The following is a 12,500-nucleotide window of genomic DNA, read 5'->3' on the forward strand; positions in this document are numbered from 1 at the left end:
TATTTAGTGACTTTAGAAAACAGATCAATAACTTAATTGATCAGCAATAAGGAGCCTCACTGAGTTTTCTGCCTCCGTACATTTAAAGAAAACCCTGTCTTTAGTTTTTTCCCATCAGCCCTCTGGGCAGACGGACGCCAACGATCTTCAGGAGGTTTAATCGTAAAGCTGTGAGTCCATCATCTGTGCCGCTGAACGATTATTGATTATTGATTATTGATGGTGTAAACGTGTCGTGAGCTTCAGCGCCTTCTGAGAACAATTTCAAATCGTTCCCGTCTCTTTTAGCCACATTCAAATAAAAGTCTTTAAAAGTCCACAAAGTGAAAAAGACGTTTCCTCGTGATAAAAGAGGCCCACATCTGATCCTGGGTCTGTTCCAGGGCTGCTCTTTATGGAAACAGTCTGAGAACGCTGCTATGAACCGGAGCTGGAGAGATGAAGACTGATTGATTGATTGATTGATTGATTGATTGAACTGTTGGAGAAGTCGAGTTTGGTCCTTAAATCAGCCCTGTTCAGTTGAACAGTTTTATGTGACTGAAGCTCATTTGTGATTTTAAATAAAGATGATTTGGACCTTTTTTTGGAGTCTGGAGGATTCCTGTCCTGAACCAGAACCTTGTCGGTCCTTTTGGTAGAGAGCAGCGGTTGATGTGGTGCAGACGTGATGCTCCCTCTCTTCGACACGCCTCATTTGGAGGCAGAATCAGAGATTTGTGTGGACGCTCGGAGCAGAAGGTGGCGTCCTCGCCCCTCCGTGCGGCCAGAAGCTAAATTTTCACGCTGGTTGGAGCTGAACAGGCGTGGGCTTTGTGGAGGTTCGGCAGCTGACTGCCTCATGAGCCCACGGTTCAGTTCAGAGGAAGCAGAAGGAGAACAGAGGCGCCGTGAGGCCGATGGGTGACGTCCTCTCTGTCCGTCTGTCTGTCCTCAGATTCGGTGAAGGAGACATGTCGGATCATCCAAAACATGAGGTGAGTTCAACCAAAACACAGAAGCATCCTCACTCTCCTCCAGAGGTTCACCCTAAGGGGCCAAAAGTATGTGGACAGCCCAGGATGGAAAGGATCCCTACAGAGAGAGAGACCTGGAAGATCCTTTTGGTTTAACCACAAACAGCACACACACCAGGCTACATTCACTAAAACAGGGATTTTAGAGAACAGGACATGGGAGCTGCTGCTCTGCTGCTGCCTCCATCAGTCAGTGTGTGTTACACAGATGTTGTGTTGGATCCAAACTAACCATTTAAAACACCAAAGTCTCTCAGTAACATAAACACACTTCCTGATGAAGGCGGCAGCAGAGCAGCAGCTCCTGTGTTCTCTGAGGCAAAGCCACCAGACTCCATTGACAAAAACAGTAATTTTACCTCAGAGAACACAGACCTTTGTGAGACCCTGCTGTTTTAACATGAGTCCAGAGCCAAACTGGTCGGTCAGGCAGACAGACAGACAGACAGACAGACAATCAGTCAGTCAGACAGACAGACAGACAGACAGACAGACAGACAGGCAGACAGTCAGTCAGTCAGACAGACAGACAGACAGACAGACAGGCAGGCAGGCAGACAGTCAGTCAGTCAGACAGACAGGCAATCAGTCAGTCAGACAGACAGACAGACAGACAGGCAGGCAGACAGTCAGTCAGTCAGACAGACAGGCAGGCAGACAGACAGTCAGTCAGACAGACAGACAATCAGTCAGACAGACAGACAGGCAGGCAGACAGACAGACAATCAGTCAGGCAGACAGACAGACAGACAGTCAGTCAGACAGGCAGGCAGGCAGGCTGACAGACAATCAGTCAGTCAGTCAGTCAGACAGACAGACAGGCAGGCAGACAGACAGACAGACAGACAGACAGGCAGGCAGACAGACAGCTGTGACCTAGTGCACCCGTTCCTGCTCAGTTAGACTCCACAGTGGGACCCAGGGTTACAGACACTGGAGGAGCTCAGAGGGACGAAGGTGATGATGATGATGATGATGATGATGATGACGATGATGATGATGATGATGATGATGATGTCGTCCTGTGTTCCAGATGAGCGCAGTGCTCAGGGCCTCCCGTCTGCCTCTGGTTCGCTCAGCGGTGCAGTCGGTGACATCGGCGTACTCGGAGGTCAAAGGTCGCTACCCTCTGCTGCGTCTGATGGGGGGAGTGGCTGAGGTCGGGGTTCGCAGCGTCTCCCTCGTTGCTATGAGACAAGCCACGCCCCTCCTCCAGAGTCTGGAGCCGCAGAGTACGTGGAGCCACTGATACTACTGCAAATACTACTGCAAATACTGCTGCACATACTTCTGCAAATACTTCTGCAAATACTACTGCACATACTGCTGCAAATACTACTGCAAATACTACTGCAAATACTGCTGCAAATACTACTGCAAATACTACTGCAAATACTGCTGCACATACTTCTGCAAATACTGCTGCAAATACTACTGCAAATACTGCTGCAAATACTACTGCAAATACTACTGCAAATACTGCTGCAAATACTGCTGCAAATACTGCAAATACTACTGCAAATACTGCAAGTACTACTGCAAATACTACTGCAAATACTGCTGCAAATACTACTGCAAATACTGCTGCAAATACTACTGCAAATACTGCTGCAAATACTACTGCAAATACTACTGCAAATACTGCTGCAAATACTGCTGCAAATACTACTGCAAATACTGCAAGTACTACTGCAAATACTACTGCAAATACTGCAAATACTACTGCAAATACTGCACATACTACTACTACTACATCATCAGCATCATCGTGTTCTTCTTCATGTGTTTTCGTTTTGTCTCCAGTTGAAGTCGCCAACAGTTTCGCTCTCGGTGGTCTCGACCGTCTGGAGAGAAACTTCCCGATTCTGAACCAATCGACAGACGAGGTTTGTTTCATCGTTCGATTGATCCATGTTTCAGTGAAGAACAAAAGCCTGTTATCATATATGACCTCGACACATTACCGTGACCGCTGAGGGACCGGTCAGGTGTTCACTGACCGGTCAGCTGTTCACTCACCGGTCAGGTGTTCACTGACCGGTCAGCTGTTCACTCACCGGTCAGGTGTTCACTGACCGGTCAGGTGTTCACTGACCGGTCAGCTGTTCGCTCACCGGTCAGCTGTTCGCTCACCGGTCAGGTGTTCACTGACCGGTCAGCTGTTCACTCACCGGTCAGGTGTTCACTGACCGGTCAGCTGTTCACTCACCGGTCAGGTGTTCACTGACCGGTCAGGTGTTCACTGACCGGTCAGCTGTTCGCTCACCGGTCAGCTGTTCGCTCACCGGTCTGGTGTTCGCTCACCGGTCAGCTGTTCACTGACCGGTCAGCTGTTCGCTCACCGGTCAGCTGTTCGCTCACCGGTCAGGTGTTCACTGACCGGTCAGCTGTTCACTCACCGGTCAGGTGTTCACTGACCGGTCAGCTGTTCACTCACCGGTCAGGTGTTCACTGACCGGTCAGGTGTTCACTGACCGGTCAGCTGTTCACTCACCGGTCAGGTGTTCACTGACCGGTCAGCTGTTCACTGACCGGTCAGGTGTTCACTGACCGGTCAGGTGTTCACTGACCGGTCAGCTGTTCGCTCACCGGTCAGTTGGCCAACAGCTCCCATGTGAAGTTACTGTTGTTCTGACTGGCTGTTTCTCACCTTTGACAAAAGCATTTTTCCTCACAGAACTCAGGACTTTGTGTCACTTTGGTGTTTTAAAGTGTTACTTGATCTAAACTAAACTTTGAACAATCAATCAATCTTTATTTATAGAGCGCCAATTCACAACAGCGTTATCTCAAGACGCTTTACATAAAGAGGTCTAGACCAAACTCTTTAATTAGAGAGAGACCAAAGATTCAGGAATTCAACATGAAGGATTCAAGAATCCCCACAGAGCAGCTCAGAGATTAGATTAGGACACCAAAGTCACATGATGTCCTGTTTTAGTGAATGTAGTCTGGTGTGTGTGCTGTTTGTGGTTAAACCAAAAGGATCTTCCAGGTCTCTCTCTGTAGGGATCCTTTCCATGATGCTGTCACACACTTAGAATAACACTCTGAGCCTGTCAGTGGATCAAACAAGCTCTTTTAGTGGACCTACTGTGATCAGGTGCAGTTGTCCCAAAGGATCACGTTGCAGCCATTGCAGCCCGTTTGGTGTCTGCTGGCTGAGGTGATCTACTGGACCAGTTCCAACACTTTTACTACCTACCAGTCACTCAGACACCAGGATGAGGACAGAGAGGATCATGGGTAGAAACAGGGGAGTGACCCTCTAATAGCTAATAAGCCGTGATAGCTTCCTTCCACTGCAGCGAGCAGGTCCCTGCTGACCAGGTGTTGTCTCCTGGCCCTCAGGTGATGGGTCACCTGAAAGACGCCTTGCTCCTCACCCTGGATGACGTGCAGCTGTGGGTGGTGGACGGGATGGACGGAGCTCTGGATCAGCTGGAGCGTCTGTCCGACGCCACGTGGTCGACCGTTCGGCTTCTGCAGGACACTCAGGTGGGCCGGGCCGCGACGTCGGGGCTGGATGAGGTGGTGACCCGCCTGGAGGACGCCACCTCCTACTACCTGCCCCTCCCGCCCACGCTGCGTGAGTACAGGGGCATTCTGGGTAACTCTGGCCTTTACTAGACAGTGGGGGGGGGGGTGGATGGGCGCTCAGACAGACGGCAGCTTATATACGAAACTAAGTACCTGCTGCTGCTATTTAAATGGTGCTGTAAAGACGTCAGATGAACTGATATCTGCAGCGGGGGTTTTATTGTGAGGGGTTACCATGGTTACAGGTGTCCATGTTGGAGCGCTGAACTGTATGTATGTCTGTTTGGAGCCAGTGGAGTCGCCCCCTGCTGGACACTAGAGAGGAAGCAGCTTTAAGGCTCTTCAGCATCGGCTTCACTGTTCAGCCCCAGAGGACACCGACTCTTTACAGACTGATACCGACCAATCAGAGGACGCTTCTTTACACAGACTGATACCGACCAATCAGAGGACGCTTCTTTATACAGACTGATACCGACCAATCAGAGGACGCTTCTTTATAGACTGATACCGACCAATCAGAGGACGCTTCTTTATACAGACTGATACCGACCAATCAGAGGACGCTTCTTTACACAGACTGATACCGACCAATCAGAGGACGCTTCTTTATAGACTGATACCGACCAATCAGAGGACGCTTCTTTACACAGACTGATACCGACCAATCAGAGGACGCTTCTTTACAGACTGATACCGACCAATCAGAGGACGCTTCTTTATACAGACTGATACCGACCAATCAGAGGACGCTTCTTTATACAGACTGATACCGACCAATCAGAGGACGCTTCTTTATAGACTGATACCGACCAATCAGAGGACGCTTCTTTACAGACTGATACCGACCAATCAGAGGACGCTTCTTTACAGACTGATACCGACCAATCAGAGGACGCTTCTTTACAGACTGATACCGACCAATCAGAGGACGCTTCTTTATAGACTGATACCGACCAATCAGAGGACGCTTCTTTACAGACTGATACCGACCAATCAGAGGACGCTTCTTTATACAGACTGATACCGACCAATCAGAGGACGCTTCTTTATACAGACTGATACCGACCAATCAGAGGACGCTTCTTTACAGACTGATACCAACCAATCAGAGGACGCTTCTTTACAGACTGATACCGACCAATCAGAGGACTCTTCTTTATACAGACTGATACCGACCAATCAGAGGACGCTTCTTTATACAGACTGATACCGACCAATCAGAGGACGCTTCTTTATACAGACTGATACCGACCAATCAGAGGACGCTTCTTTATACAGACTGATACCGACCAATCAGAGGACGCTTCTTTATACAGACTGATACCGACCAATCAGAGGACGCTTCTTTATACAGACTGATACCGACCAATCAGAGGACGCTTCTTTATAGACTGATACCGACCAATCAGAGGACGCTTCTTTACAGACTGATACCGACCAATCAGAGGACGCTTCTTTACAGACTGATACCGACCAATCAGAGGACGCTTCTTTACAGACTGATACCGACCAATCAGAGGACGCTTCTTTATACAGACTGATACCGACCAATCAGAGGACGCTTCTTTATACAGACTGATACCGACCAATCAGAGGACGCTTCTTTACACAGACTGATACCGACCAATCAGAGGACGCTTCTTTATACAGACTGATACCGACCAATCAGAGGACGCTTCTTTACACAGACTGATACCGACCAATCAGAGGACGCTTCTTTATAGACTGATACCGACCAATCAGAGGACGCTTCTTTACAGACTGATACCGACCAATCAGAGGACGCTTCTTTACAGACTGATACCGACCAATCAGAGGACGCTTCTTTATACAGACTGATACCGACCAATCAGAGGACGCTTCTTTATACAGACTGATACCGACCAATCAGAGGACGCTTCTTTATACAGACTGATACCGACCAATCAGAGGACGCTTCTTTATACAGACTGATACCGACCAATCAGAGGACGCTTCTTTATAGACTGATACCGACCAATCAGAGGACGCTTCTTTACAGACTGATACCGACCAATCAGAGGACGCTTCTTTATACAGACTGATACCGACCAATCAGAGGACGCTTCTTTATACAGACTGATACCGACCAATCAGAGGACGCTTCTTTATACAGACTGATACCGACCAATCAGAGGACGCTTCTTTATAGACTGATACCGACCAATCAGAGGACACTTCTTTACAGACTGATACCGACCAATCAGAGGACGCTTCTTTATACAGACTGATACCGACCAATCAGAGGACGCTTCTTTATACAGACTGATACCGACCAATCAGAGGACGCTTCTTTATACAGACTGATACCGACCAATCAGAGGACGCTTCTTTATACAGACTGATACCGACCAATCAGAGGACGCTTCTTTACAGACTGATACCGACCAATCAGAGGACGCTTCTTTATACAGACTGATACCGACCAATCAGAGGACGCTTCTTTACAGACTGATACCGACCAATCAGAGGACGCTTCTTTATAGACTGATACCGACCAATCAGAGGACGCTTCTTTACACAGACTGATACCGACCAATCAGAGGACGCTTCTTTATAGACTGATACCGACCAATCAGAGGACGCTTCTTTACAGACTGATACCGACCAATCAGAGGACGCTTCTTTATACAGACTGATACCGACCAATCAGAGGACGCTTCTTTACAGACTGATAACGACCAATCAGAGGACGCTTCTTTACAGACTGATACCGACCAATCAGAGGACGCTTCTTTACACAGACTGATACCGACCAATCAGAGGACGCTTCTTTATAGACTGATACCGACCAATCAGAGGACGCTTCTTTACAGACTGATACCGACCAATCAGAGGACGCTTCTTTATACAGACTGATACCGACCAATCAGAGGACGCTTCTTTATAGACTGATACCGACCAATCAGAGGACGCTTCTTTACAGACTGATACCGACCAATCAGAGGACGCTTCTTTATACAGACTGATACCGACCAATCAGAGGACGCTTCTTTACAGACTGATAACGACCAATCAGAGGACGCTTCTTTATACAGACTGATACCGACCAATCAGAGGACGCTTCTTTACAGACTGATACCGACCAATCAGAGGACGCTTCTTTATAGACTGATACCGACCAATCAGAGGACGCTTCTTTATAGACTGATACCGACCAATCAGAGGACGCTTCTTTATAGACTGATACCGACCAATCAGAGGACGCTTCTTTACAGACTGATAACGACCAATCAGAGGACGCTTCTTTATACAGACTGATACCGACCAATCAGAGGACGCTTCTTTATACAGACTGATACCGACCAATCAGAGGACGCTTCTTTACAGACTGATACCGACCAATCAGAGGACGCTTCTTTACAGACTGATACCGACCAATCAGAGGACTCTTCTTTACACAGACTGATACCGACCAATCAGAGGACGCTTCTTTATACAGACTGATACCGACCAATCAGAGGACGCTTCTTTACAGACTGATACCGACCAATCAGAGGACGCTTCTTTATACAGACTGATACCGACCAATCAGAGGACGCTTCTTTACAGACTGATAACGACCAATCAGAGGACGCTTCTTTATACAGACTGATACCGACCAATCAGAGGACGCTTCTTTACAGACTGATACCGACCAATCAGAGGACGCTTCTTTATACAGACTAATACCGACCAATCAGAAGACACCGACAGAAGGGGCTACAATCAATTTTCCTGCCCCCCCTCCACAGCAGTACTCTGGTTGCAGTAACACACTGATTAGGGGGAGGGACCTCAGACAACCACACTTTTCTGCTCCTGACTTCTGCCTCCAGCCTGGTCGTCGTCACTGAGTCAGGATCACAGCAGACGTTCTGATTGGTTCTCACGCTGACATCAGACGTGTTGAAGTGATGCCGTTTCCTCTTCAGTTACAGTCAGACTGCGTTTTCCAGGTTTTCTGACCCAAGCTGTCATCTGCCAGGTCGGGAGTGGGAGATGAGGGTGCAGGAGTACGAGGATGAAGACGAGGATGAGGAGCCCGGCCTATGGACGAGGGTCCGCAGCCTCCTGCTGAACCTCAGCCTGCAGCTTTACCACCGCATGATGAAGGTCAGGGAGCAGCTGCAGAGAGCCGCCAGGACGCTGGGGGGCGCTGCTGACGCGGTGAGACATAGAGAGGTTCACAGACGGTAGACATGTTTGTAGTTTTATGGTTCTAACAGAGCTCAGAACAGCCATGTTGGTACTAAACAGGTCTGTAGTTCTGAGCCGACGATCAGCTGCTGGTTCGTTCCTTTAACCAGTTTCTCTTCATCAGCTTCTTGTGGCTGATTCAGGATCAATAAGTTCTTGTAACGACACCCTGAAGCCTCATCAGACGCTCAGAAAAGCAGCAAAGTTTCACATCTGACGAACTGGAGCGATCGAACATTTAGAATATCTGTTTGAAAGAGGAGCAGTCGATGATCAGACTAGTTACCCATCAGTTCTCTGTTGATCAACTAAGAGGGGAGCGTGGTAGGCGTCATGTGACCGAGTCTGTTTCCTGCAGGTGGGTCTGGGTCAGGTCCTGGAGCTGGTTGGTTCGCTGCTGCAGTACCTGCAGGGCCTCCTGGTGGCGCTGGTGTACCGGGCCGAGAGTCTCAAAGAGCTGACCCTCAGTGGGGTCAAAGGTCAGGCGGTCATGTTGGCAGAGCTGCGTCCCATCCGCCAGATCAGAGAGCTGCCGGCTGAGATCCAGCAGCTGCTCAGAGACCTGCAGGAACTCTCCAAGATCCTCCTGCAGCTGGTGATCAACGCCACGCCGCTCTACAACATGGTGAGAGACGCACCTGAGACGGGTCACCACAGTGTAGAAACCCTCTTATGATGTTTCCATCTGTGTGAGATGACGTGAACTTGTGTTTTCCAGCTGCAGCAGCCGTCTGCTCAGGAGGTCGAGGACTTCCTGAACCAGGACGACTTCTCGGTCGAAAGTTCGTCTCGTCGCAGCTCCGCTAACACCCTCTTCCTGAAGGCGATGGATGGCCGTACTCGCCGGCGCCGGAGTCTCTACTCCCGTGCCACCCGAGGGTCCGGGGGCCCCCAGAACCCCGAACCCCCCAACGGGCGCCGTCGCTCCAGCGTGAAGGACGTCCCGGCCCTGGAGGTGGAAGGCCTGGCAGTCCCTTCCGACGGCGTCATGGCCCATCGCCGACCGTCCGCCACCGACCTGCTGCTCGCTCCGCTCAAACAGTTCGTCTCCCAGAGCCAGAGGGCCTTCGAGTACCTGACCCCCAACGCCCCCGACAACGCCGCCAATGCCACGGCGCCCACCGACTCTTAAATGCCACGCTGAGGTTCCACCCTGCTCTGATCCCTGACCAATCACCGCCACCAGCTCCGTCCCCCGACCAATCACAGCCTCCCGCCCCGGATGACGAGTTGTCTCTGCCTCAGCTGGTGTTAGTTTGTGCGTTCACGTTCACCGACAGAGCGATCGGGAAATTAGTTTAAATCTCCGAGAAACGAGTCGAATCAGAATCGTCTGAACGTTAAACAAGGCTCCGTCACTTCACAGCCGTACTTTTGCTTTGTTCTCGTCAAGACATCCATTTCCATCGACACTCACGTGTGCGTTTAGGTCGTTTGTGTTCTTTCACTTTTAAAAATCGACTCTGAGGACAAAAAAGTCTCAGAAAACAAAGAAAAACTGATCACAAGATCACAGATCTTACAAGGTATTTCCAGAACTTTCGACCACTTCTCATGGCCTTCATCCAGGACTGAGTTTGTTCCATCATCACGTAGACTCCAAACATACACTGATGAAGTCCCTCTGAAGTGGATGAAAGCTCTGGGGGTGAATTTGTTTTTGTTGTTTTCTGAAATGTTATTTTGGTCCTTGCGGGCCACCGTACTCTCAGAAAATATATTTGATGTTTAAACTTTTTCTTGTTGAGCTGAATCTTTCCCGGCTGTCACTCAGATCCACCGGCCAATAGGGACGCGTCCTCCAGCGTAGGTCCCGCCCACCAGATTCAGCTCAACAACGAACTAAAGTTTGTTTTTCAAACTAAACATTTGTTTTAGCATGAAATCATTTTTAATGGCAATTTACTTGACTTTGAATTATTTGACGGGACGACGGCGATGATTATGAGACGTGATGAAGGTTTTAGTTTGGATGAGGGAAAGATTAAAACATTAAATAGAGGGACTGGCCCTTTAAATGTGGTGTTTTACTGTTTGATTGATTTGAATCGTTTTGCTCTTTAGCTCCACGTTAGAATAAAGCTTCACTGAGAAAAACTGACTGAGATTCTCTTTGTTCTTCAGGATTTATTAGAAATAAAAAGGTTTCTGTTTGCACACAGAGCTTCGTCTGTTCAGGGATCAGCGGATCACAACAGATTTATTTACAAACCCTCCATATCACTGCACTCTTTTCCACAATCACCTCGTCCTCCGAACAAACTCACCGTCCAGCTTCAAAAACAGAACTTTTTTATCATCAATCATATCGATTACAAACATTTCAAAGTTAAAGGTTCGTCCTCTGAGGACACTGACGAGGACGATGTGAGATTTTTACTCGACCCGATTGTTACTATGACGACTCACTGGTCGGCAGCTGTTGGACAAACGTCTGAGTGAGTAAAAGGCAGCATGTTTCCTGTTCCTCCTTACTGAGTACAAGTTCTCTAATAACTCCATCAGTCAGCTGTCTCCTCGATAACTCCATCAGTCAGCTGTCTCCTCGATAACTCCATCAATCAGCTGTCTCCTCGATAACTCCATCAGTCAGCTGTCTCCTCGATAACTCCATCAGTCAGCTGTCTCCTCGATAACTCCATCAGTCAGCTGTCTCCTCGATAACTCCATCAGTCAGCTGTCTCCTCGATAACTCCATCAGTCAGCTGTCTCCTCGATAACTCCATCAATCAGCTGTCTCCTCAATAACTCCATCAGTCAGCTGTCTCCTTCATAACTCCATCAGTCAGCTGTCTCCTCGATAACTCCATCAGTCAGCTGTCTCCTCGATAACTCCATCAGTCAGCTGTCTCCTCGATAACTCCATCAGTCAGCTGTCTCCTCGATAACTCCATCAGTCAGCTGTCTCCTCGATAACTCCATCAGTCAGCTGTCTCCTCGATAACTCCATCAGTCAGCTGTCTCCTTCATAACTCCGCTGCAGAAGCCGACATGAGCACCATGTTGGAGCTGATACCAAATAGTGGTATCCCTGTTGGTGTATCGCTCCAAAAGGATCATACACAAACACTCAATCAAACTTTACGGATAACTCCAACCAAACATATTTTAGTGTCGAAACGACTGGTAGATACGAGCTTTGGGATTTGTCCAGCAGATCACCAAACGGGCTGCTGGCTGACGCCACTGACAGGCTCAGAGTGTTATTCTAAGTGTGTGACAGCATCATGGAAAGGATCCCTACAGAGAGAGACCTGGAAGATCCTTTTGGTTTAACCACAAACAGCACACACACCAGACTACATTCACTAAAACAGGGATTTTAGATCTGCTGCTCCATCAGTCAGTGTGTGTGTGTTATTGTGGGACTTATTATATTTTAAACTGTTAGTTTGGATCCAACACAATATGTGTGTAATACAAAATAACACAAACAGACTGCCTGATGGAGGCAACAGTAGTCCCGTGTTCTGAGAGGTGACATTTTTTGTCAATGGAGTCTGGTGGCTTTGAAGAGAGTTTTATAATGTAACTTTAACTGGGACTTCTTCCCCTTTCTTCTACTCTGCATCAACATTAATCTTGCGCTCATCCCATCATGCCTCTGGCCCAGCCGGGCTGCTGATTGGCTTGCGGCGCTGATGTCATTCAAGAAAAAAGGGGACTTTTCCAGGTTTTGGAAAAGTTTGCAAAAGATTAAACGGACTCAGAGAGAAGTGAGCGTGTTTCTGTCAGCAGGGTCGC

General features: G+C 48.5%; 1 protein-coding gene across 1 annotated transcript in view; it reads left to right on the forward strand.

Moving 5' to 3' along the window:
• The window catches only part of plin6 (perilipin 6), a 10,001-nt gene extending 113 nt beyond the window's left edge, over positions 1-9,888 (forward strand). Inside the window, exons 2-8 of the mRNA XM_070834769.1 lie at positions 938-977; positions 2,050-2,248; positions 2,820-2,902; positions 4,368-4,605; positions 8,545-8,726; positions 9,115-9,381; positions 9,475-9,888. Of these exons, the coding sequence (XP_070690870.1) occupies positions 938-977; positions 2,050-2,248; positions 2,820-2,902; positions 4,368-4,605; positions 8,545-8,726; positions 9,115-9,381; positions 9,475-9,888 (1,423 nt within the window). The remainder of the gene's footprint in view (positions 1-937; positions 978-2,049; positions 2,249-2,819; positions 2,903-4,367; positions 4,606-8,544; positions 8,727-9,114; positions 9,382-9,474) is intronic.
• Positions 9,889-12,500: the final 2,612 nt, after the last annotated feature.

The sequence above is a fragment of the Pempheris klunzingeri genome, chromosome 8 (genome assembly GCF_042242105.1).
Source record: "Pempheris klunzingeri isolate RE-2024b chromosome 8, fPemKlu1.hap1, whole genome shotgun sequence".
In the NCBI taxonomy this organism is placed as follows: Eukaryota; Metazoa; Chordata; class Actinopteri; order Acropomatiformes; family Pempheridae; genus Pempheris; species Pempheris klunzingeri.